The sequence below is a fragment of the Chrysochloris asiatica genome, unplaced genomic scaffold (genome assembly GCF_000296735.1).
Source record: "Chrysochloris asiatica unplaced genomic scaffold, ChrAsi1.0 scaffold00046, whole genome shotgun sequence".
Lineage (NCBI taxonomy): Eukaryota > Metazoa > Chordata > Mammalia > Afrosoricida > Chrysochloridae > Chrysochloris > Chrysochloris asiatica.
The window spans coordinates 515,645-542,934 of NW_006408564.1; the positions used below are offsets into that span (position 1 = coordinate 515,645).

Sequence of the window (27,290 nt, forward strand, 5' to 3'; positions counted from 1 at the left end):
TGGTAAGTGCTGCTGAGTCCGTTTTGACTCACAGTGACCCTGTATAGGGTTTCCAAGAAGCAGCTGGTGGGTTTGAACCATTGACCTTGTGTTTTAACAGTCCACTATAAGAAGTCATTAAAAGCTGCAGATGTCCATGAGCCCACAAGAGGTAAAGGCTTAGGCTGGATGGCATTTTGATGCCTGTTCTCTGGATTTGGCTGCAATTGTGGTTTGTGATTTGGAGTTAGGATTTACTGTCTCGCGTATTACCCAACGTCTCTGAGCCACAATTTCCTTGTCATAGGGAAGGGATAAAAATAGCTACTTACAGGATTTCTCTGAGAGTTAAATGCTCAGTAACTGATAGATATTATTGTAACAGTAGTAGCACTGGTGGCCTAAGTGAGTAAAACCTAACCTCAACAGAACATTTTTTGCAGGTTCAGCACTGGATCACAAGGTTGGTTTGAACCACAAGGGCAGTGGTTTAGACGCACCAGCTGCTCCTTGGAAACTCTATACAGGATTGATAGAACTGACTCGACAGCACTTAACAACAACAACAACTAGACCTTTAACCAACCAACCTAGAGTGAGACCTCTTTGGGGGATATGTCCATACATTTTTCTGTTCAGAAACTGTAAGATTCTCAATTATTGGTGAAAAGCAAACCTGTCCAGCATCAGCTTTCTGGCACTTGAAGTTCATGTCTACTTTGCTGGTGCTTGTTATCAGAGAACAGATGTCAAATCAAGAACTTGGAGATTCGTTCCAATGTTCTGTTCTCTCTGATCTGCAAAATGTCCCTGCTTGCATCTGTGGTTGGCCAGTAGGCTCACCTGGGGAGTCAAAGCTTACTTCAGCTTATCCCACCTGAGTAGTTGGTCTAGGTTGGACCCAGTCATGGCTATGTTCTTTCAAGCTCCCCAGAGGTCCTGATAAGAAGCTAAGTTTGAAGCCTCCTCAGTCATGAATGGTATCAACAGCTGAGTGTCATACACCATTTGAAGGAGACAGGCCATCAGCTCTCTAACTGAGCTTCTGATGGACCCCGGTGACAGGTAGCTCTAGTTGCATGCATTCATGGACTATCTGAAATGTCAGTCCCATAAACTGGCTGTTAGAAAACGGGTGTGACACAATTAATTGAGTGGACAAAATTCCCGTGGAAGTTAGTTTCTGAGCATTTGGGAAAATTTCAAGGATAATTTAACTTTTTGCTGAACATCAACTTTCTTCCAAAACTCTGCCAAAGCTCCAAGTGATTTTTTAGATGTATGCAGCTGCTTCTGAGTTAACAATGGAGTTTTTCTAGGGCCATTAAAATCTGGAAGCCTAAATTCTATTTTAAACTTTCTCATTGTCACTGATTAGTCAAAAAAATAAAAGCCCTGAAAATAATGAAATCGTTTTACAAGGGAGCTCATTCTAAAATTCTTGCCAGAAAAGCAGGGCAGTTTCCCTGTGGGAACTATTCTGTTGTTATTAGTGTCATGGAGTCAATTCTGACTCATAGTTAAGTAACCCTGTATACAATGATCAGTAATCAAGGACCAGATACCTGCAATGCTAACTCGGCTGCTCCCAGCTTCCTCAGTAGAGCTAGAGATTTGTGGGCACTGCCCTTGCCGGCCACCCCCTGCAACTCAACCTACCCTGGGTTTCTGTGGACAAGGCTACTGTAGCGCCGCCTCCCTCCACACATGCCACCTGGGTGCTTTTAACTGGATGTTCAGTTTAGGACAGGCAAGAAACATGATGGGAGAGCTGTTTGGAAGCATAAAGCAGGGCAGTGTGCTTGTCCTATTTAAGAAGGTCGTGTTTTTAAATTTTTGATCCATAAAAATGCTTCTGTCACAAACTACATCAGGGTACAAATTCAACATTGGGAATATTCACTTACAAGTTTTAAAGCAAACAGCAGTTACGGTGGCACCTGGTAAACGTGCATCCAGGCCAACTGGAGAGGCAGCTGGAAGTGCTGCGACTGGGGATGGTGGATCCAGCGCAGGCTCAGGTGTACGCGCAGGCAGCCGGACACAGCCTCCCCTGGGTGGTTTACCAATGCACTTTCACATCTGTCATCACCACAAGCCTCCCTCATGGATTTGGGGATTGATCCCCACCCCTTTGAATTGAAGAGGAGCAGACATGCCAGCTGGTTTGAAGATACCCAATCAGGGTTTTTATTTTCATTTTTTTAAAAATTTATTTTAATTACAAAAATAATACTTGCTCACAGTAAACAATTCATGTAATAGCAAAGTCCATAAAGTAAGAAGAAATTCTTCCATTCCTTAGAGGGTACCGGACTTAGCAGTGAGGGGCATAATCCTCCTAATCTCATTCTGTGCACACGGTAACATATGATTTTGTATCGACAGCATGCATATAGGTTTTGCTAATCTCATTCTGTGCACACGGTCACGTACGATTTTGTATCGACAGCATGTATATAGGTTGCCACCATAAGATCATCTAGCACAGATGGCTGTACGATTTACATTTTCCACTTTATGCCATAGGATTATTTCCCTGTTTTAACAATTCAGACTATTTTCAGTTAATTGCCATGATAGGAAGCAGAAGGAAAACAGTGTTATAGCGAACCATATACTCTGTAATACTTGGACTTTTCTATCAGTTGTCAGAGCTGTGGACTTATCTGATTGTGTCTTCCTCTTCCATGAGCTGCAGCAGAGCAGGAACAGGGTCTGCTTCTGCTCACCATTGTGTGTCTGTACAGTGTGTGTCCCACGTGTGGGCACTCACTATTTGTTGAATAAAAGACTATAGAATAATAATATCTAACATTACGCATTTTCTGTGTATTCAGAACTGTGCTAAGGACTATGGACGCACTGATATGTTACTCTTCACACATATCTGAGACATGAACTTGACAGATGAGAACACTAAAGCACAAAGAGGTTAAGTAGCTTTCCAAGGCTACATGATTATTAAGTGGCAAAGCTGGGATTTCATCCACTTTCTCCCAGAGTCTGTTGTCCTGGCTACCTACAGACAAACACCATCATGCTCCTGTAGGAAAGGTTACAAGAAAGCATTTTGTTGAGTCAAAGAGGATGCCGGTGTTAGAAATATGAGTGTTACAGCCCATTTCCCAGCAGTCGTGTATGCACACATGCTTTTCCCCCCCAATCCTGAGTCACGCCCCTCAGCCTCTGCAGCTCCCTTCTCTGCAATGTATCGCCTCAACTCCACAGGTCAGCCAGCTTACAGTGCTCATGAGATCAAAGTGCTGTAAAATAATTGTTAACAGTTGACACGTGTGGTGAGCGGACACCATGTCTTCCAAAACTGAGCATGTTGCTTGTTGTCTCCTATTTATCTCATTAAATAACCCCATGACATATAGGACCAACTATTAATTAACATCTTACAGGTGAAGAGAGCGAAGGTAGGTGATGTTTGTAACCTGCGCAAGGTCATCAGCCAGTAAATGGCTGGGCAGGACTGAGACCCTAGAATGTCAGAGTCCAGAGTCGACCTTATTTACCTCTACCTGTCTCACCGCTTAGCTGTCGGTCACTTGGTTCTGCCTGAACTACCTCTCCCTTCTGTAATGGAAGGCCATCACTAAAAACTTTTGTCTAGAGTGGGAGTCCTGGTGGGTCACTGTGGGTTAATGCTCTGGACTGCAAGGTCAGTTTGAACTACAAGGTTGGTGGTTCAAGCGCACCAGCCGCACCTTGGAAACCTTATACAGAGTTACTGTGAGTTGGAACCAACTTGATGGCACTTAACAATAGAATGGGTCAGTCAGTGGTATCTTTCTGACAGGTTTTTAAAGACAGGCATTTTGTATAATGGTTATAGAAGTGTGTTTCCCTCTACCATTCAGATCCTGAATTGTAGGTTCCTACTTAGGAGTAGCTCTGATAGTGTAGTGGTTATGAATTGGGCTGCTAACCTCAAGGTCAGCAGTTTGAAACTACAAGCCCTTCCACCGGAGAAAGATGAGGCTTTCTGCTCCTGTAGAGGTTTATAGCCTCGGAAACCCTGTACAGGGTCACTATGAGTCAGAACCGACTCCATGGTACTTAACAACTTAGGAGGACAGTTTCAAGTTTTGTTCAGCTGGCAGCCTCTTGGGTTCACATTGGGACTTAGGCTGCACGTAGCTGACTGAACTTGCCTTGCTTGGCCCCTTTGCTTTCCATTGTTCTTGCTGCCCTCTACTGGATTGTAATGAAATTGCCTGTGTTCAACCTGAAGGAGTTACATTGGCGGACTTGCTAAAGGAGGATAAGAAGAAAAGGAAGTTTTGCTGCTTTCGCCAGCGCAGGGCTAAAGATCACGGTAAATGTCTGAGAGTGACTAAGATTGTACTTTCTCTTCAGAAAACTCTCTTCTGAGGAACTGTGATGCCTTTTGCTTTCACAGAGGCATCGTGTGAAATGCATGTTCCAGTGTGATGTGCTTAGTAGGATGCCTGTATTTTCATTGCCTGATTTCTTTGAAATTCAGTCCTGTTGTTTTCTCCTTGCCTTTCCCCAAAATGTGTGTCTTTACCAAGACAGCATTGCATTCTTCTTTTAGTTTGAACTGTACTTTTCAAAGAAGCAGATGAACCAGCTCAGAAAATTAATTTATACTTGAATATTCTTAGATTGGAGACAAACTTCTGAAAAACAGTTTTCCCCAAATGATACTTTTGTTAAAAATCTGAATGGTTTATAAATTCCAATAATGCTGTTTGATTGATCTTTTTCTAGTTTTCATATTTTAAGTAGCCTCTTGGTTTTCCAGTCTCTGGCTTGTTTTCCCAGGGCCATGCTAAAACTAGTAATGAAAGTTTCAAGAATGAAGTTAAATATACTTCTGAGACGCAAAAATTTGAGGAGCACTTGCCTTTGCAAAACAGACTGAGAAAAGAATCCATTTCACTTTTAAGCTGTGCTCTTAAATCATGTTAAACATAGCCCCTATCAGAAATTCTGGCATTAGCCACTCTGCCCTGTCAAAGTCACCAGTGCGATTCAACAGCCACTCAAAGCTTTGTGCACTCTGGCGCAGTCAGCCTAGTTAGTGCCAACAAGATCAGCTCTAATTGGACAGCTCTGGAGGGCGACTGTATTTGCAGAGACACAGAGCCAACTGCTAAGATATTAGCGTAGACACGTTGCACTGTTTTCTCTGAGATGTCTTAATGCCATCCATGTGAATGCTGAGCTCAAGGATTATGGGAATTGGTTTGGACAACCCACAGATGATCTGACTGGGGTTTGTGTTAGGACCCAGTTGCATCAGAAGGCCTGAGCTAAAAAGCATAGTGAGATTGTCAAATGCAAGCCCCTTGTCGTTGGCCCCAAGATGAAGAGGAGGAGTTTGCCTGAGTTAGGGAAAGAAATGAGGATAACCGATTTAACTGTAGTGTTTATAGAGATTTTGTGAAGAGGCTAGACTTGATGCAGTTCAAGGCCTCTTCGAGACGAGTGGACTTTGCCTAATTATGAAATTTTGTCAGGCCATACAGAAAGATGTTTCTGAAGACTAGATTTGCACTAGGTAGATAAAGTAGTGTAGTCAGTTGGGAGGGAAGCAGGCTATCCTCAAGCACATAGATGTCCACCCGACTGAGGGGGACTTGGATCTTGGGACTTTTCAAGAATTCTTGTGGGTTTATAAGATCTTAAGAGAGCTTTTTGAGGAGGCTTTTATTTTGAGGGGAGGGGTGGCCTTTGATTGTATGAAATACCTAGTGACCCTGAAGAAGGATCCTGCTGGGTGGAGGTCCTTGTTTGTATATTGTGCTACCCATGACCCAGACCATGCAGTCATCATTGTCTGAGACTAATTCTTGCTGTAGACCTAGAAGCCTTGGTCTGGCCTTGACCTGAATCTCCAAAACAAATCTTGCCTCTCTGCAGCACTGAGTCTGTTACTCTGTATTAGCCAAGCAGACCACGAGCAACACTCGAGGGTTCAGAGTTCAGAGGATATGTAGGATCCTTATGGATTTGGCAGGCTTACCACTTTATGACACTGCCCCAAGAGTGTCATGAAAATCAGGTAAAAATGCAAAATCTTGGTTTCAAATCCCCTTCCTCTTTGAAAGCGGCCATGTCTGTACTACCTCTTGTTTGTCCAACCTTTACCCACTCCTTTTGAAAGGAAAGAATGACATCCTTTAGGCAAATGCTAAAATAAATTCCTGACTGTTCAAGGCAGTCTTCCCCATGGAAGAAAATAGGAGTGGGGCTCACAGAGGCTCAGAACACCTGTAAACAGAGCTATTGATGTGACAGTTTCCTGAAGGAGGCCGGGACATCTGAGCTCAGTTTGGCAGGTAGCAGACCTGCCCATTGGTCTGCCTTGACTAGAAAACTGGGATCTCCCAGCACTGTCTGAGATGTCTCGGGAGCTTCTCCTGTGCTGTGCTCCATTCTCCAGGAACAAGTCTGCCTGGAGGTGACTTGAGATCAGTTTTCCTGGATAGACTGCTGGATTCCGAGCTAACGCTCATAAGGGACAGGAAGCAAGCAAGGGCTGCACAACACTTCTTGCTCCCTGCTTTCCTTACAGAGCTGAGTGAATGCAAGGGGAACCCCCTCGATGGTGGTTGTGAAACCAGACAGCTTGTGGGTGTTTCTTCTTTTTCATTATTATACAGATCAGAGGTAAATGGGTCTTAGAGATGATTTTTTTTCCCAGTGGCTCATTGTACAGATGAGGTAATGAAGCCTCGGGAGAAAGGGGAAGTTGGCTCCCACAGCCCTCATAAGGAGGACTGCAGTTGCCTACATCTCCTTTTCTTTCAGCATCTTTTGATCTTAGCAGCCTCTACCAGTGAGTGAAGTTGCCCGTAATTTTTATATGCCTGGTAGTGGTAGAAATAGTTTAGACCCACACACAGACTCATTTACTGTGTGTGTGTTGATTTCCCTCTCAGTGTACAGTCCAGGCATGTTCAATAACAGTGTGTGGTTGTTCAGAATAAGAGTAGATAGAGAAATCTTTGTACATTGATGAAAACCTACTAGTTGTTGTGCTGGCCTGAGAAGCATGTGTAATTCCCTGGTTTATTGTGTGTGGCATTGCCCATAATGGCATCCTGGACCTGTTGAAATCTGAAAGAGAAGGAATGTGACCTGCTGTCTCTGAGTGCTCTGACAGGGGCTTCAGGCCAGGCTGCCTGCACAGGCTTTGGTGTCTGTTATCTACAGCACCCGGGACCTTCTCAATGCACCCACACTCTACGCCTAGGAGCTACCCTGGAGCTGTGTGCAGACATCCCAGTGCTTAGAGTAGATAGCAAAGCACCTTCCAAATTGCAGTGGAAGTCAGCATCCCATTACAGGGGATGGGCTGGTCCTAAGGTCTCATCTTACTCAGATGCACTGAAAATCGTTTTCACATTTACAAACTACACTTCCCCATCAAAGCCTTGAAGATTCCCTGGAATGTGTCAGGGACAAGGATTTAGGCATCTCCACGTGCACATGGCCCCCAGCTTACTTCTGCAGGAAGGACTGGTGCCTGCAGGTGACATGACCCCTAACATCTCCTAGCCACTTGTCAACAAGTAAATCTGAATCCCTCCATCGGGCGGTCCTGATGCTCTGGCAGCCAGCAAGGAGATGGGCACGTGCCCCAGCAACATGCCCATAGATTTGCTTACATAGGCTTTTGTAACTCTTTCTCTCTAGATTTTTATAAACTCTCAACAGTCACTGCAGCAGCCTGATTTTTGTTCTTCCCCTAGATACTGAGCTGAGCTTCTGGAAGTAGTCTGTTGATGGTATTTTTCCAGGGGTTAATAATTTTCCAGGGGTTAATAAAGGTTGTCAGCACAGCAAACCGACATTGGTGGAAAATAGACTTGCTTGGCTTTGGGGACTTTTTAATTCGTTGGGTTTTAAGTACAATAGAGCAAGCATGCAAGACCGTGGAGCATGGTGGGAATCGGGAGAGCTGGGATCACATTTCAGTTTTGTCACTTCAGCGCTGTGTGTCCTGAGGCAAGTCAGTTCTGTCATCTGTGAAACCAGAGAATTTGTTTGTGTAATCTCAGGAGCCCTTTGCATTTCTAACAGCCTATGGGTCTCTGAGCCTCCTGTCTTGATTTTTTTAAATACTAGTTGAGATCCTATTGGGGTTAAGTGAAGTGAAATTCATATAAAATAGTTAACGTTAAAAAGAAGAAAGAAAGAAATGCCTAGTGCAAGCGAAGGGGAAAATGTTCAAATGCATAAACAAGCTCTTTGTTTATGCCTCCAGTCCATCCTATAGGCCTGATGTTTTCTGTAGTGTTGGAGAAGGAAATGCTGCCCCATGGCAGAGAGGAAGAGGCTGCAGCTGATAGACTGCCAGGAATCCAGTCAGAGCTTGGTTCCTTGGCTCAGATTTAGGGACTAGATCAAGGACCATTCCCAGGATGAAATGAGGTCACCACGTTCTAGCAAAGTCACTGTCCTCTTTCTCCCCCGGTCCCCCTCCACTACTCCTCCTCCTCAGCCCTGGCGGCATCATTCTGGAATAGACTTATTTATTGTGGGCCTGCAGCTCCATAGGTGTCGAATAATTATGATAGAAAAAGTTGCTATCGCCAGAACAAACTGAATCAGATAATACTAATTCAGTTTAAGACAGAAAAGAGACATCCAAAAGTAGTGACTCAAGCTGACTCCGAAGCATGGATTCTTCTCAGTAGATGTGATGCTGGATTTGAACCCTACTGGGAGGGAGGGCTGCTTTTCTCACAGGAACTCCAGGAGAGCTTCTCTGAGTTGGTAGTAAGAATTAACTTTTAGTGTCACTGGTCACCCAGCACTGTGAACCCAGTCCTCTCATTTCTTTCTGTTGACAGCCTCCTGAGGGAGGCACATCCATTTTACAGATGAAGAAAGGGAAGCTTAAAAAGGTAAGGTTACTTGCCCAGAGGCACATAGCTAGTAACTAGCAAATGTGGAGTTACCCTGAGGACTGGCCAACTTGAGAGCCTGTCTTGTCCTCCACCTCATCCCACATGAAGGATGAAGTCAGCTCAGGATATTCCTCCTTTGCTTCAGGGCAACCCATACAATTATCTACATCTCTTAGCTGTTGTTTTGGGGAGGTCAACTTTATTACTTCTCTTTCCCTGCATTTAGTGTAGTACATTCACTAAGAGTGGACATAGAGCCAGAAATGATGCCCCCCTTTTATCATGTTGTTGTTGTTAAGTGCCATCAAGTCAGTTCTGACCCTTAGTGACCCTGTATAGGGTTTCCGAGAAGCCGCTGGTGAGCTTGAACCGCTGACCTTGCAGTTGAAATGGCTTTGCAGTCTGGCACATTAACCCACAGCACCACACCAGGACTCCCATAGGAAGTATGTAATTTATCCATTTCAGTCCAATCATTTCTAAAACTATTTAGGAATTAAATATTGATATTACATGAGATGTGACACCAGAGAGCAAAAAACCCGGAAGATTTTTATCTGTTTAGAAGAAGTTTACTCTTTTGAAAGTAATGACTAATGTTTCAATATGACTAATATTAGAGCTATCAAGTATTAAATTGTTAGAGAGGGAAATGACTCTCAAAACTGTGCAGTTACTGCTACCATTGTATAAATGGGAAACTGCGGCTTGGAGAGAGGTGGGAATTTGCCCAAGGAATAGTTGGAACAGAGCCTGTGGATTCAACAGTTCTTACCCCTCTCCCCATATCATTCTGCCCTCAACTTCTGGTCCCCTTAGTAATTGTAATAACCATCAAGAAACATGTTTTAAAAAGAGATGACTCTCAAGTTTAAAACCAATTCTGGTGGTCTTGTTACCGTAGCTACAGGCCTGCTCTGTCCAGTATGACACCCACCAGATACACGTGGCTCAGGAGCGCTTGAAATGTGGCCGTTCCCACTAAGGAAGCAGATCATTTCATTTTAATCAATTTAAATTAAGATGAAAGCTGATAGTCTGTGTATAGTTATTGGAAAATGTAAGAATGTTTGTAGCAACCTGAGTGTATGTATATACTTTTTCAACTGTACATTTTATAAAATCTAAATACAGATCAGGTATTTCCAATGAAAAATTGGCAAAAAAATTGAAATGTGTTGTGCTTTTAAAATACACATTTGAGTTTGAAGCTTTAGTGTAAGATATGAAATAGTTGATTCATGATTTTTATACTGATTTTATGTAGGACTTAAGTTAAATGAAGGTTGTTATTAAAATTTTTTTAAAGAATGAAGGTGCCTCACAGTATATGTAAAGGGTTTCCTCTATGGTTTTCTCTGTCTGGTATCTGAAGAAACAGTGACCCTATAAGAGAGACCCCATAATAATGAAATTCATTGAGTTTACAATTTTTCAGTTTTTCTACTAAGCTTAGAGTGTGGAACAGCTTCCTTCCTCTTTCTGTGTGTGTATCTCTTGATGGAGGGTTTTTGTTAATGAGTTTTCCAGGGTTGGAGTGTGGATTTTTTTTTCATTTGTTTATGGCTTTGTTTGTTTGTTTTCCCTCCTATTTCTTTACTTGTTGTTTTGCATGGAGTTTTGAAATAGTAAAGCAGAGTTTGCCTGGTTTTTGTTTTTGTTTTTTAACTTACCTATGAGGATACCAGTGGTGTAATATGATTCTGTAATTTTGTTTGTTTGTTTTGAAAACTTTCCCTAAATGTTTCTGGACATGATTGTTACTCCCAGACAGGTGGACTCAGGTCCTTGGGTGCTCGTGAAAGGAAAAGAATCCTCTCCTCTGGCCCCTTAGAAAAGATACTTCTGGAATATCTTGGCTCCTTGAGTCACGCTTAGTCCTTGTCCTTGTTAACTTTATTTTGTCTCTTGCCTGAGCAGGGTCTGCAGACAGCTAATTGGCCCTGGCACCTGTTTCCTTAGAGCCAGGCTCGGCCTCTGGATTTTCACCATAGCGCGGCAGCCCAGCCATCACCATTTTTTTGCAGATGAAACCTGAGGCCTAAGTAAGAGGGGACATAGGGACAGAGTCCACAGAGCAAAGGTCTTCCTGTTGATACCATAAGGTTTCTGAAAATAACCACTAGAATTCAGTAGTATGCGTTGGGAAACACATGCCTGAGTTTGGAAGACCCTCCCACATTGTGATTCGTGGTATACCCTCTTCTCCCATCCTAGAGCAAAGTTAGTCATTCCTGACTCTTTGCTTCTAGAACTGCTTTCAAGACCCCTTTTCACAGTGGGCTAGAATCTGGTAGGGGATTGCTTCTCCTACATCTTCCAGGGTAGGTGCAGTGCCTTGTACCTCTTTGAGTCCTCTCACCTCCTTCACTGCCTGGTCTGGAGCACATGTTTGTCATGTTTATAGAGTTGAATAGAATGGATGAGAAAAAAATGACCATTTGGTCACTTGGATGCTCTGAGTGGGTCTCTGACCTTCAGGCACTAGGGGGCACATTTTCACATCTCCTCCACTTCTACTCAGAACCCTGCTATGGAGAAGTGAGATACACCCAGGCATCTGGTGGCAATGGGGCCACCGTCCGTTCTGCCCTCTTGTTGGCTCCATCCCTTTCACCTTACCCCTAATCTATATACTTCCGTGGTGTTCTAGTGCTAGCTCGTTTGTTAAGCGCCGTCTTCTTACTGGGTTACTTCCATAGAATTTAGACGTTAGATACATTAGCTAATAAGGAATAGAGTTCTGAGATTTAAAATACTATTTTGTGCATGATACCTTCATGTACCACCTCTCCCTCCTCTTCCACAATACCTCGTCTCTCAAAACAGGAATTTCTTACACCTGGTGCAAATTTTCACTGTAAACCTGGAAATCGGACCAATAAGCTGGTGCCAGGCAGTGTGCACGGTCCCTTTATGCCCCCAGGGAACTGTCTGGAGGGGCAGCTTTCTGTCCTGGTGGAGGACTCCGTGGGCTTCCCTGGCAGATATCATGGAAGCAGAGACTCTGCTGCAGTGAAGACCCCTGACTTCTCCTCACCTCCTTCTAATGACCAAGCCCCCAAGTGCCCCTTCATCACCCCCTCCTGGGTTTCCCGAGGTGCCAGTGCCTCCACACAGTATACACAGTATCTAAAGCGACTCCTTCTCCCCACAGCTAGCATGCCCACCAGCGAGACGGAATCTGTGAACACAGAGAACGTAAGTGGTGAAGGCGAGAACCAAGGCTGCTGTGGAAGTCTCTGGTGAGTGTGTAGGCCATTTGCCCTCATTTCTCTTCATGCTTCCTAAAGAAGGCAAGAGTGAGGGTGACACCTGGGTTTCAGGGGGTGTCCTAGAGTCACAACCAGAGGGAGGCTGGACTTGCACTGGATCCCTCAGCACTCGTTCTCTTAAGCCATTTTACAGGCACCCCAGCATTCCCCATGCTTGTCCCTAAAAAGTAATCCCTCCTGCTGAGGTGAGATGGAGTTTGCTGAAGAACATGCCATTTAACCCGGTGATCCCACTGTGTTCATTAGGTGCTGGTGGAAAAGAAGAGGTGCGGCCAAGGCTGGGCCCTCGGGGTGTCGGCGGTGGGGGTAAAAGGCCTGATTCTCCTTCCAGTTTGGTTTTGGGCATCAGTGCTTTGGAAGAAAAGCTTGTATGGCAAAACTGCTGACTAGAACATGCTGCCCATTTAAGCTCTTCTTCACTCACGGGATTTTCCCAGCTTCATACAAAGTAGCTGGACAATGAGGCCCATCCTCTTCTGCTCACTGCACTGCACTTTTTTTTTTTTTTTTTTTTTTTGAGCACCACGCCACTCTGTCCTAATGAGAAGGACACCATGACATTAACACCATTGGCTTTTTCTAGATGACTGGGGCTGCAGCAGGGGGTGGGGTGGGGGGCCAGCAGCCTGGAATGTGCCTAGTACTGCCTGCTTTTGGGGAGCCCTTGTGCAGTTTTATTTATTTGTTTATTTTTGCTTCCTGCTTATGTCCTTTAGGTCTTATCTCAAAGGTATAGTTTTTAAGACAATTTGATCTTCTCCTTGGCAGCCTTAAAAAAAAAAAAGTGTTACAGGCAGTATGCGCAACAGATAATCAAATGGTTCTGACTCTATTGTCCTGCTCATCCCTCCCTACAATGTCGGGAAGTGGGCAGGTAGAACCTGGTTAGGAGGCCTCCCCTTTTAACAGATGAAAACACTGAGGCTGCTTGTCCAAGGTCAGCCATCAGCCAGCTAATGGATAGCCAAGTGTTTTAATGAGTTCCTCTCACTCGTAGCCCGGAGTACCTGTTGCTGTAGTAGCACCAGATGCTGGTGTTCAGATAAGTGACTGGTTTGTGGGCAGAAGCTCTGCTGATTTTACTTTGGAGACTATGAGGTGGGGGGAAAAGTACCCCTGGCATCACCTGTTGCCAGGGCCTCCAAGAATTCTTGCAAAGTGTCCTCCCTTGTCTGGTGCTCGTCCTGGCCCTCTGGCCCCGACAGCACCTGGCCTGCTGCTGCACTCTGACCCCAGCTGGCCTGTTATAGTGACCAGGTTTCCGTGCATGGCTTCTGTGCTATCTCAGCTGAAATACTGGGGAGATTAAGTTGGAGCCTTCCTAATAGGAATGTTAATCTTTGTTTCTTTCTTTCAGTCAAGCCATCTCAAAATCCAAACTCAGGTCAGTATTGGCTTTCTACTTTTGTTTCTGTTTTTTTTTTTTTAATTTAATCCTGTGTATTGGTTTGTTTCCTTCTAACTTCTGAATTTTACTTAGAATTGCTGTAGACTTGATTTTAATATATGAGTTGTAACGTTAATAGCAAAGACCAATCTATCCATTAAGCATTAAGCACCTGTCTTGTGTAAGAAGTGTATTAAATGCTGAAGATCTTCATCTCCCCTCAAAGAGCAAACACATCCATAAAATGCAACAGCCTTAAATATTCACTCGAGGTGAAGCAAAACAATAGGGACAGAGAATACATCAGTGGTTTCCTGGGGTTTGGGGTGGCAGACAGATGGACTGACTTTTTTGAGTAACCATCTTGATTGTGGTTATAAATGGTCTACTTAAAGGCCATCAATTTTACCATGTGTAAATTATGTCTCAGTAAACCGGGCTTTAACAGAAAAGCTCCTCCTTGACTCCTTGTTGCCAGAGCTCGTATAAATTCTTCATAATCCTGCCTCACCCTCTGATCTCACCTTTTGACGCTCTCATACTGCCCAGTTTTAGCTGTATTGGGCTGCTCAAACATGGCAACAGTTAGGAGAATGGTGCAGGTCTGGACAGTGTTTTGTTCTGTTTCGTAAGGGCACCTGACAACACCTAGCAACAATAAACAACAACTGGGCTGCTCTCAGGTTTCACAGGTGTCACATACTCTGCTTCTTCCCACCTTGGTACCTTTGGTGGAGTGTCTTTCCCTCGCTCCCCGGGGTATCTATTACTCAACTATAAGATCAAGTGCAGGTGCTGACTTTTCCAAGGAGCGTTTGTGGCTCTCTTCTCTGCTCTCATCACTGCACCTTGTGACTAGCACTTATTGTGCCTTTAAGAGTGTGGAGTTACCTTGACACTGTGTGAATCCCCTGGCCCAAGGTCAGTACTCAGGAACCCTGATCTCAAGAAAGAACAGGCCTGTTAGTGTGGAGACATAGCCCAGTGAAGGAAAGGACAGGGAGTGCTGTAAGATTTCAGGGTCTGGAACAATGAGGTCTCCTGGATTGGGGAGACATGTGTGACTGTTTCAGCACCCCACTCCACACCTCTAAAGCTGGATTTAGTTCAGGACACCTTGCTAGTGTGCACTGAATTATGCATCCTATAACTCTCCAGCCTCGAATTGGAGAGTCTTTGACATGCTTGGCAGCACTTTTCTCTCCTGGTCATCATGCTTCAAACTGCTCTCTTACCATTGGAAACCACATAACAAAAGCAGTAGCAAAATGCACCTTTTTGTTTAAGGTCTTGATGAAGTGTTGACACAACTGTTTCTCTGCAGTCCTGGATTACTGTCGTTGTTTTTTTGTAGCTGTTGTTGTTATTGTTTTAATATGGAATCTCAACTGATTCAGCCAAGGCTGCAGTTTGGACAGTCTGGAGATTCTTCTCAACCCTGGCCCCTCTAGGAAGCGCTGCCCCATCCCCATCCATGAGCACTTGCATGAGAAGACTGACATCACTTCTCAGCTGGCCTTTCCCTAGGATTCAGGACACCACACAGCAGCTCATTACACAGGCTAAGAGAGAGAGTATTTTTCCAGAATTACAAGTAGGAACTGGGCGTGGGTGGAGGACATGCTACTTGTCTGTTTGGCTCATTTCATTTTTATGAAAACACAATTCAATATTGGATCTTACCTAAAGGTGTATTTTTAGCCTCACTGGTTAGACACAGTCTGAAAACTCATGCCCTCCTTAACTTTGACAACTCTGCCAGACTCTGGAGGAACCTCAAAAATTTAAGAAATGATTGAAAGGTCCCCTGAAAAAGGAGCTCTGGTTATAGAACACTTTACTGCCTGATCATTTCTGTGTGGTGATAGAGAAGCTTGCAGAGATAATAATAAACTAAGTGACTCTTTGCACTGGTAGTTTGAATAGATCCATGTACCATATGGTGGTTATATGAACTGCATATGTGTGCCAGTTTTGCATCTGCGTATAAATCATTGGATATCTCAATTTTAAGCCCATTTGAGGCATCTGTGTTTATCTAAAACCATAAAAAAAAAAAACTGATAGAACGAAAGATTCAATACTTTTGAAAGTTCTCTGTTAAGACGTATATCATTTTTATTTCAATGTCTGTTAATTTCTAGACCATTTGTTCTTTTCTTTCCTTCTGCACTCTCCACCCCAATCTGGACCTCCAGAGTGAAGGCCACGCTTCTTGGTAATGTATCTGTCATTCAGGGAGTGATGTTTGCTTGTCTTACAGCCGACGCTGGCGTCGCTGGAACAGATTCAGTCGAAGAAGATGTAGGGCTGCTGTGAAGTCTGTCACGTTTTACTGGCTGGTGATTGTCCTGGTGTTTCTGAACACCCTAACCATTTCCTCTGAGCACTATGACCAGCCTGACTGGTTGACACAGATCCAAGGTACAAGTAGAGACCTTTCTTTTCTTATTCAGAGTTAGGGATTTCTACGGCTGTCTAGTTACAGTGTTGCCTTACCTGAGAGCAATGTTTAATAAAGTATAGGAACGTTACATTGAGGACTTGAAATTTGAAAGATGACTGGATCTGTCTAAACACAGGTGGCTTTACATTCTGTGTGGGGTGTGGTCTCTCCATCTGGTGAAACCCCCTTGAAACTGCGTAACACCAGAACAACATCTCATTGTCCTCACCCTTTGACAACCCAATAGCAAGGAATCTTGGAGACGGAAGAGACCTCACATCTCTTCTCCCTGCCCCACTGGAACCCAATGTTTCCCCTTTAGTATTTTTGACAAATGGTCATTGTTTGCCAGCAGTGCCCCAGCAGTAGTGTGGAAGGGGGCACGTGCCCTGACGTACCCCATTCTACATTTGACACTTTCAGGTTGGTAAGAATTCCTTTCTTACATTAAGTCAAATCTGCTTCCATCTAACTTTCCAGCCTGCTAGGTGGTGTTTTCTGCCACTAGAAATGATTCTGATTGTTGACTGCTTCTTACCTCCTGGTGCTAATGAGTTAGACCAGGCAGGATGTTTCTCGTGTGATTGATACAAAGAACATAGTATGATGGTCTCAATGCAGAATCCTAAACTTTCCAGACAAGAATGTTTCACAAGTTATGTAACAAACTGCCTTTCCTATTTTTATCGGAGTCTTCCTGATGGTAACTATCAGCAACTCCATTTTATACTTAGTGAAGCCGAGTGCCCGAGATAGCTAGGCAGGACTAGAACCTGGCCGGCGAACACAACGTAAGCAGGAGTGCCACACTTTTGCCCAGGCCTCAGATACTGTACTGGGTGCAGTAGCAGAGAGAGGGGAAAAGGCATTATTGGAGGAGGTGTTTTCTGTGGGGACTGCTCGCGAGTAAGGTGTGAGGAGGAAAGAGAAGTCTGAGTATCCCAAGGACATTACCCTTTTGTCTTTCCAGATATAGCTAATAAAGTCCTCTTGGCTCTGTTTACCTGTGAAATGCTGGTGAAAATGTACAGCTTGGGTCTCCAGGCGTATTTCGTCTCCCTCTTCAATCGGTTTGATTGTTTCGTGGTGTGTGGTGGGATTACTGAAACCATCTTAGTAGAACTGGAAATCATGTCTCCCCTGGGAATCTCGGTGTTCCGGTGTGTGCGCCTCTTAAGAATTTTCAAAGTGACCAGGTAAGGAAACCTCTACCTTGCTGCAGGTTTTTCTGGACATGAAGTGGTGACCTTGGCCATGTGATGTTTCTGCTCTGTGCTGAGCCTGGGCTGTTCCAGGCTCATGCCTTTGTCTTGACTTTTAGGCACTGGACTTCCCTCAGCAACTTAGTGGCATCCCTGTTAAACTCCATGAAGTCCATCGCTTCGCTGCTGCTTCTGCTCTTTCTCTTCATCATCATCTTTTCCTTACTTGGGATGCAGCTATTTGGCGGCAAATTCAATTTTGATGAAACGCAGACCAAACGGAGCACCTTTGACAATTTCCCTCAAGCACTTTTAACAGTATTCCAGGTGAGCCCTCCTTTCTCCCTCTCCCTAAAAACCACATCATGAGCAGCACTAGAAACGCCCTTGCTTTCTTATCTGCCCACAACTCCCTAAGATGGTGAGATGGCATTTTATTAGTCATCTTTGGGAAATTTTATGCCGTTTAAATAATTTACCATCCCTTTCTGATGTGGTTTCATTAAATTTTCTTTTTTTTAATATATTTTTACAGCCACAAAATATGTTACAAAGCAATCAACCAAAGGCTCTTGTCTGAGTCTGTGAAGCTTCTGAGGTTGCTCTGGGATAGCTCTGGCATCCTCCCATTCTCCATTGCTAATTTCTAATGGAAAGCAAGTTTTGTAGTCCTAGTCACAGCTGATTTATGTAAAGAAGTGAAGCCCAAAGCCCTAATGCTTTGATATGTAGTCATATGAATTGGAGTAACCACAGAGTTGTCCTCCCTCCTGAGAGGCAGCAGGGACACACAGAGATTCTGAGGACATGTGTGTTGGCAGGAACTTGCTGACGCTGGGCTGGTGATCGAGTCCTGTCACTCTTTTCTTCGAGATGCACAGATGGCTCTGCCACTCAGGAATAGTGTATGGTCTCCACCCCATCTGACCAGAAGCCGAGGTGTTCAAACCCTCCCTTTGTATGTTGTGAGTTGAGTCCCTTGATGGATGAGTTCCAAAGCTGCACATGCCCTCATTGCTGTGCAGCACGTGTTCACATGCAGTGACGTTGAACATCAGAACTTGGCCGGGTAGGCAGGGTGGCATGAGGCTCGCTTCCACGGAGGCTCATTCTGTGCTTAAGTCTGCGATCTTGGACACATCTTGTATCCTTTTCTGAAAAATGAGAGACTAGAGGGAATGTCCTCTAAGGTTCTTTTCCATGTAGTCGTGTTGAGGTGTATGGGATTATTTTCAGTGCCACATGTCCTGATTTTAGTTTTCAAATTACTCTTAATGTTTGGCTACTAATGACTTGTTCTTTTTTGGTGTGTGTTTAATGTCTTTCAAAGCAATCTCTCTTTCCCACTCTCTTGCTGTAATATATGCATATGGTATAAAACTCAAATCCTATGAAAGGATATAAAGTGACAAGTCTCCCTCCCACCCAGCCACCACTTTCGTCTTTCAGGAAACAACCATGTCAAACAGCTTCTTTTGTATTCTTTGATATGCATTTGCTCATAGATGTAAATCTGTCTGTCTGTCTGCTTGTCTGCCTATCTAGCTAACCACCCTGTCATCCTCCTACTGCCCGACCTAACGCTGAATTCGCACTCTGCTGATGGCTTTCCATCTTACTTTTACCATGAAAGTGTCCTTAATTGACCTTATTGGTCTATAAACGTTTTGACATCTCCTTTTAAAAGCTGCATAACGTTCTCTTGGGTGGATGTGCCCCAATGTATAACCAGTGCCCAAGCCGATAAACATTTAGGTTGTGTCCATGCTTGTGCCTTGTAAAGGGGACTGCGGTAAGTAGCCCTGAAGGTACAACATGTGGCACTTGTGTGAGAGGAGATTTGTGGGATAAATTCCCTGAAGTAGAAATGTTGGTGTAAAGGGTACGTCCCTTTTAAACTTTGACACCATTGTCAACATATTCTCCTTACATTTATATTAATTTATCTGCCACCAGCCATGTGGAAGTTACCTGTGGCCCTTTCCTTTTAAAAAAACAACAGACTTTTTTTTAACTTCTTGTTTGTTGCCTGTCTGGTAGGTGAAAATGGTACCACATTATAGTTTTCATTGGTATATTTTTCTTATCAGGAGTGAAGTTAAGTATCTTTTTACACGACTTAAAGTCATTTATACTTCGTTTAATGTGAGTTGTTTTGCCTTTTCAGATCATTTGCTGTTTGGTTGTAATCCATGAAAGTTTAAAGAATTTTTAAATACCTAGGGTCACTGTGAGTCGAAACAGACTTGATGACACTTAACAACGAAGTCCAGAGAGAAGATAAAATAGCTCCTTTTCTCTGGAAGATATCATTTTAAAAATTGTTATTCATGCTCATTTGATTATGTTTCATGCTAACTTGCATTGTTTAGTATCAGTGAAGATTAAATGTGAAATTTTTGTAGCATCTACTTAGGAGGTAGTTTGTAAATATCCACAAGACATTTAGAATTTCCACAGTTCATTAACTTTGTGGAGTATTACATAGCAGTCAGAAAGAATGAGACTAACCTACTAATGTACAATGGGTTAATTGTTCAACTGCTAACGGAAAAGTTAGCAGTTTGAATCCATCCAGGGATTCCATGGGAGAAAAACCTTGCATTCTGGTCCCATAAAGATTAAAGCCAAGAAAACTTTATGGGGTAGTTCTGTCTGTCACCTGGGGGTTGCTGTGGGTTGAAAATCAACTTGAAAGCATCCACCACCACCAACAACAACTGACTCCAAAGATAAATTGTTGAGTGGGGAAGCATGTTGCATAAAAAACTATAGAGTACAATGCCTTTTATGCTTAGAAGTCAGAGAAGACACTCATGGCCTGTTTGCTCTGGGTGAGTATACACTACATACTGTAACATGACATTTTTTCAGCAGAAGAATGAATTTCTGTATTTGTATAACTTTAAATAATGTTTTGAAAAATGAACAGTGAAAGGTATAAATGGTGACTCCACCTGCCTGGTGATACCAGTTTTGACTTCTTAGATCCTGACAGGTGAAGACTGGAATGCTGTGATGTATGATGGCATTATGGCTTATGGGGGCCCGTCCTCCTCAGGAATGATCGTCTGCATCTACTTCATCATCCTCTTCATTTGTGGTAACTGTATCCTTCAAACTGACCAGGACTTTGTTTTTGTTTTATTTTTCTCTCTCTGAATGTCCCTGTGCTAGTGGTGGGGAAGTGAATGCCCTTACCTTGTTGGGTAGGTATCTGCTTTTCTTCAGTGTTGCTCGGGGATGTTAGACTGTACGCAGAGGTCCAGTTAGGTTTTGAGGAATGGATGCTGGTTCCATAAAAGCAAGTCAAGGGAAGGAGCATAAGGCGGCTCATGTGCTGGTACCAGTGGTCATTCAGCTCAGCATCCAGTGGCCTGTTTAGGTTCCAAGGAGTGGCTTAGGGCAAAACTACCAGTCATCACCCATTGGAGGTTATGGGTACATGTATGACTTCTTAGGACGCTCCATAACTGGTGGGTACCATTCTTGCTATAATCCACTGAACTCAATTTTGTGTTTGTGGCCTGTACATCTTTTGGAGTCAAGTGTCCATTAGCTTGCTGTCATAACGTGCTCAGTAACTTTTCTGTGACTATTTTTCTTTGCCACGAGGTTTCCTCTAATTCTTCTTGTTGTAAAGTGCTACTGTCAGGTCAGTTCTGATTCACAGCGACCCCATTTACAACAGAACAAAACGCTTTCCAGTCCTCCACCATCCTCACAGCTGTTGTCTTGTTTGAGCCTGTTTTGAGAACCACTGTGTCAATCCATCTCTGAATCTAGACTTCTGAAACTGGGCCCTCAGATCTCTATTTACCCTGGTTGACCTTTCATGGCCCTGTAACCTTTGGTTGGACCTATTTTACTGCTCCATTTTCCAAGTCTAGCACAAGACCTAGCATACATAGGTTCTTAATACATTTTGGAGAAATGCGTAGTGGTTATGAGTCCAGCTGCCAGCCTCAAGGTCAGCAGTTCAAAACGACCAGCAGTCCGCGGGAAAAAGATGAGGCGTTCTGCTCCCATAAAGATTTACAGCCTCGGAAACCCTGTGCAGGGTCACTATGAGTCATAACTGACTCCACGATGCATAACAAAAACAACATACACATATTAGTACCACCTCTTGATCATCATCCTTCTACTTTAAATTGTCCAACTCTAGATTCTTTGCCTAAAGCATATAGATTTCTATAAATATTTTCCCCTTAATCTTCTCTTACTTGTTAGTAGCTTTTCTTCGGTGTGGAAATCCTGTCCTGATTTTCTGGTAGGACAATGCTGTGTGCAAAAGATATTCTATGGAAACACCCATTTCAATTCATGTAAATCTTTTGAATCCTTTGACTCAGCTCTAATGACCCCTCCTCCAGGTAGCTGTCTCTACCCTGTCTCCTGCTCAGAGATGAGCTCTCCTTCCTCTGTGCAATTTACTTAGACATCAAACAGTGTACTTTATGCAAAGACTCTAACTATAGGTGGTTCTGCTGTGTAGTCAGGTTTTGGGTGCTTTTCATTCTTCCCAGTTGGATGATAAACTTTTTGAGTCTAGAATCTTCTCTTTCTTTCCCATATCACTCAAGGCTTAACAGTACAGGATCTTGCAAATATAGTTTGCCCTTGGTAAATGTTTATCAATTGATGGGGTTTATTTTTGTTTTCATGCTCTGCACATGATTATGTCTTTTGACTAAGCTGTGTGCTAGACCTAGGTCTCTAGAGAAGTAGTCCATGACTGCTCTCTATTCTGTCACATACTGTGTTTTCTTTGTAGCAGGCTTAAATAGCTGTGAATGTTCTATCTCCCCCAACTTGAAAGAACAAAGAACACTCCTTGGATGCTGGGACTCCGGTGGGTCATGTTTCCTCCCATCTCCTCAGCAGTACCTGGCACATCAGAGGTGGTTGGTAGATCACTTTGAATGAATTCCAGAGCATAGCACTATTTAGGAGAGTCTGGATGATGTCTCTAAATGCAGATGATGGGTATTTGCTCATCTTGAAAACCATCTGTTAAGAGTTTGTACGATTTTTCTATATATAGTACATTGCTATCTAAGAGTTTCGTTTCATTGCAAAGCTATATAGATACTATTTATTCATTGAGATTATTGGTGGGAATACTCCATGAATTTAGTCCCAGTACTTGTTTCACTATTATCTCTTGTCCATTCATGTTACCAAGCCAATTCCCTGCCCAGGACAGAATGCTTCCCTCGGCTCATTGCAACTTCCATTTTCAAATCAGTCGCACGTATCAAAGGTGTTTTGAATGTCTAAATATACTTCTCTCACGTTTTTATCCTCTTTAAAGACTTGCATAGATTAGGCAGTCATGACATCCCTTCTGAACTAACTCACCATCAGTCCCTTGTTAGGTTGTGTTTGCTTATGTGTTCGGCAACCCTGCCTGAGACGTCAGATTGCACAGACCACATGGAACAGTGCTTGAGCCTCTCCTGTCTCGGGGCTCGGGGGCTCCCCGCAGTCCCGTGTGCTGATGCCACTGCATCCTCCTGTGAGGAGCCATAAGGAAGGGGCCGGCTTGGCTTCTTGCCCTCTGACCCCTGCTCTTCCCAAAAGTGACTTAAGTGCTGCTGAGTCAGACACAGGAATATACTGATTTGAGCACTTGGCTCAGAATAGTAATTTTTAAATCTATTCAAGGAAACCACATATACAACTTTATAATATGAGCCAAAAGCCTGATAGCCAACTGTTCAATCACCTAACTCTCCACTGTTTGTAAAAATCAAATTCATCCACCGTAGTCAAAGATTTAGCCCCTGTGGGAAAATTCAAAAGAAGAGTCCGGTAGCATCTGGCAGTAAATCAAACATGATATGTAAATAGGAAGTAGACAAATAAATGAGTTATGTTCACACGGTAAAGGCCACTTCAAACTAGAAGGAATCAGCTTTGAAAAAGGCATTACTTCCCTGGATACATATGCAAATCAGTGTTGGTTTTAAAAGAAACAAAACACGTAACTTACTTTTTCTTTTTTTGTTGTTTAAGTTTTGTGAATTGAGTGATAGTTCACATGGGAGAACATCAGTTTTATACTCATCCCATCGTATTTCATTTCATTGAAATGATTACAGTCCCCTCCATGCATCATCAGCAGTATTTGCTTCTATTCCCTGTTTTGTTTTGTTTTCTTCTTAAATGTTTTTTGTTTTGTTTTTTGATGTACACAAAAACACTCAGGAATTTGAACAACCCAAGGGCACATTCTGCAAGCCTGTCTCCTAACTGCCAGTACAACTTACTTTTTGATTACACTTCGTGTGTTTTATAGAGGAACTCTGGTGGTGCTGTAGGATAAGCACTGGATTGCTAACTGCAAGATTGGCAGGTCAAACCCACCAGCTCTTCAGGAGAAAGATGAGGGATTCTGCACCCATAAAGATTTACAGCCTTGGAAATCCTACACAGTGTCTCTTTGGATCAGAATCAGCTTGATGGCAGAGGGCTTGCTTTGATGCTATAGATTGTTCTAAACAATGTATACCATAGCTATACCACATGTATATATGTCAGTACAGATGCACACATGTGAAGGGGAATGTTGAATGTTTGCAGACTCTCTTGCACTTCAGTGAGTCTTTATTTCATTTTGCTATAGACTGCATTCTACTGGTTTCTAATTTTCTTGCAGAAAAACAAAAACAGTTTCTCGTAGCTCTGATTCTCTGGTTTTACCAACAGAATAATGCTAGGGGACAGTCACTCGCTACCAACACCTCCCAGAACACAGACAGAGGGGTGTGGCATTGGCATTGTTGGCCATTATGCAGCTGCATTTGGAACTGGGTTGTACCCTTAAATTTTTCAAATTAGATATTCTACTGAATGTCTTCTTGGCCATCGCTGTAGACAATCTGGCTGATGCTGAGAGTCTCAACACTGCTCAGAAAGAGGAAGCTGAAGAAAAAGAAAGGAAAAAGATTGCCAGGTAACCCCATTTTCACCTGATGTGTGTATCGATGGGCTGTCATCAGCAGCCCCCTCAGGGAGCTCAGTCACAGGGAAGGCCTGGCCTGGTTTGGGCGGAGTCGATCATACATCTTAATAGCTGCAGTCCCCATCTTACTGCTTTGCAGTGACTGCCGGAACCATGTTGGGCAGACCAAAAAGAATGGGATCTTGGATAGAATCCAGGGCCTTGGCTCTGTTTCCCTGGAGTTGAGAGTGGGAATGTACATCTCCATGCCTGAAGCAATGCTGCAGTTAATTTTGGCACCATAAAATAAATGATGCTTTCAAGGCTGATTAGCTTCTGGATGAGAATTTTAATAAGTTGATCTGTGTAATGAATCCAGTGAATTGAGATTAACAGGAAGTTCTGAGTTTGGGTCGTGCTAGATTCTTACTGTTGTTGTTGCTTTCAATTAAGTTCTGTCCTTCATCTGCCCACTGTTGATTCGGAATCTTGATGAGCATTTTTATACATAGCAGTATGGCTACATGGTTCCTTGTATTCTTTGCTATTTGTAGAAAAGAGAGCCTAGAAAATAAGAAGAACAACAAACCAGAGGTCAACCAGATAGCCAACAGTGACAACAAGGTATTGATTCCAACTTTCTGCTCCTTTTGACCCTAAGTGCTTCAGCCCATTTGCTAGCTCCATAAGGTTTGAGCTGTACTAATACTTGACGGATTTGATGACTTATTTTTGTTTCATTATTGGAAATTTGTGGTCAAGATGGTATTAGCATCTTCTAGTGGGGATTGAAACCAGGGATTACTTATTGATGTCTATTCCCAGAAACAGGTGGTCTGGGTGGCCTCAGAACTACACTGTCAAACTTTATCCCACCAAAGACAGCTCTGGGTTTTTCATTCTAGAGTCAGTGCTGCTGTAAGTCAGGCACTGGGGATTCAGAACCGAAGAAGACTGACGAGGTCCTTGCCTTCATGGAGCTTAGCTTACAGTTTCACAGGGAGACAGGAAATTGAAATGTTGCTGTCACACAGTGTATGTGACAAGCGCTAGGATAGTAAAAGGACCCAATGCTTCTTTGGGCTGGTTAACCTTGACTGAGTAGACTTTTTCTCCTCTGCCCTTTTCCCTTAGACCTTCTGTCTTAAGCAAAACCACCACCTTAGGGACATCAGCTTGTCCCTATACAGTCATACACAGACACACATTTTAGATGAAACTTCTCTGTGCTGGGCTGAATGGCAGACTTCATCCTTGACTTTCCCTCTCTGAAGTACATTTAGTCCACATCTATTTCTCCCAAGACATCTCTTCCATCCTAGGTTACAATTGATGACTACCGAGAAGAGGATGAGGATAAGGATCCCTACCCACCTTGTGATGTACCAGGTATGGGCACAGTGTATTCCAGAAGTGGGCTTTCAGCTCGCGAATCACGTATCCTTACAACAACACTGCCATCAGCTGCTTTGTCTGCAGCTGGCTGGCCCAGCTGGTGCACACACTGGACTGCCGAGGCGACCAAGCTTACGAGTCCTGTCCCCTTGGTGACTGTTAGCATATGCAGCACACATTCCAGGTGATGGGGTGAGAAAGTGTGAGGTGATTAGGGTGAGCCAAACCTCTGCTGGGAAAGCTCTCAAGGAGATAACCTTCGAGTCTCAGAGGATCCTGTTCATCTGACACTTCCACTGAACTAGCTCATTTAAGAGGGCCTGAGGAGTCTGGGGGACCGATTATAAGTGACTGAAGTCTCACACAGTTTTTCAGACAAAGTTGAACACGAAGGCTACTGAGAAATAGCCAACTTCTGGGAGTAGAACACTAAGACCTCTGATGAAGGCCACCTCTGACCTGTGGTTGGAGTCCTGGTGTGGAGCTGTGGGTTAATGCGCCAGAATGCAAAGCCATTTGAACTGCAAGGTTGGTGGTTCAAGCTCACCAGCTGCTACTTGGAAATCTCTATACTAGGGTCACTATGGGTCGGAATCGACTCGACAGCACTTCACAACAAAAACAACAACCTAACACACACCAGATGGGAATGCTCCTCAGTCCTCAGTGTGCGCTCAGTTCATATTGGATATTAATCATAGCAAAGAGAGCTTTGGTTAATGTGCACTGGTAAATGCTGGATTTTAATTTATAATGCAGTCATTGCTTTTTTTTTTTAATATTTCATTTAAAGTTGGGGAAGAGGAAGAGGAGGAGGAAGAGGATGAACCTGAGGTCCCTGCTGGTCCCCGTCCTCGCAGAATCTCAGAATTAAACATGAAGGAGAAAATTGTCCCCATCCCTGAAGGAAGCGCTTTCTTCATTCTTAGCAAGACCAACCCGTAAATACACCCTTTTCAGCCCCATAAGTGGCCCATCTCATTGTCACTCTACGGAGTTGCTAGAGGGTGGCTGGGGGTGGGAAAAGGGCAAGCAGCTCACAGCCCCTTCTGAACTAGAGCATTTTTGGAGCCCACCTACCTCCAAGTCCCTTCCAACCCCTCTTCTTCTCCAGCCTTGCCTTGCCTTTTTATCTCTTCCTAGCCATTCTCATTTCTGGACAAAGGGCTGAGGTGTGACAAGGTTCTGGGAGGAGCATCACTCAAGATTCCCCTCCGTGAAATGCTGTTGGAGCGCCCACTGCTCTGATGGTTCAGATATTGCCACCTGTGAAATGTTCTCCACCCCTTTTCTAATGATTGAATCTTCGGTTATAATGCTTTGTGGATGACAGTTGTACAATCAAGTTCTGCACAGCATCTTCCCCCTGAGACCAGTGATTATTTTTCCCTTTGAGTTTTATAATGATAAAGTAATATTGCTCAATAGTACTTTAGAGGTTGTAGCTAATCAGTTCAGCCCTCTGATATTTTACTTGAGATTCTGTTTCTCCTATGAAGATAGTAAGGTGATCACCAGGAATGTGATAATAAGTCACAAACCCTGTAAGAGGTAGAAGTTTATTTACTAGCTGGTTTCTAGGTTTTAAATCATCTGGGATCGAATGAAATGCCAGGGGTAATAAATGGCTCCTGGGAAGGTTTCTAGAATTGCAGATGTACTTCTTGTCAGAAAGAAGAACTCTGTATAATTCACAGACCCAAGGGAGAATCAATAAGGAGCTCTGGTAGCTTAGTGGTTACAAATCGGGCTGTGAACTTTAA

At 43.5% G+C, this 27,290-nt stretch overlaps 1 protein-coding gene across 4 annotated transcripts in view; it reads left to right on the top strand.

The window, feature by feature from the left end:
- CACNA1D (calcium channel, voltage-dependent, L type, alpha 1D subunit) overlaps positions 1-27,290 on the top strand; it is a 452,582-nt gene that overhangs the window by 337,515 nt on the left and 87,777 nt on the right. For 3 of the 4 annotated variants that reach the window (XM_006862051.1, XM_006862053.1, XM_006862052.1), the window contains exons 10-19: positions 12,031-12,118; positions 13,506-13,532; positions 15,799-15,959; positions 16,952-17,177; positions 17,303-17,510; positions 20,172-20,292; positions 24,030-24,144; positions 24,687-24,756; positions 25,455-25,521; positions 26,321-26,468. In XM_006862051.1, the coding sequence (XP_006862113.1) occupies positions 12,031-12,118; positions 13,506-13,532; positions 15,799-15,959; positions 16,952-17,177; positions 17,303-17,510; positions 20,172-20,292; positions 24,030-24,144; positions 24,687-24,756; positions 25,455-25,521; positions 26,321-26,468 (1,231 nt within the window). Of the gene's footprint in view, positions 1-12,030; positions 12,119-12,394; positions 12,455-13,505; positions 13,533-15,798; positions 15,960-16,951; positions 17,178-17,302; positions 17,511-20,171; positions 20,293-24,029; positions 24,145-24,686; positions 24,757-25,454; positions 25,522-26,320; positions 26,469-27,290 lie in introns of all 4 variants that reach the window. The other variant, XM_006862050.1, reaches the window with a different exon arrangement.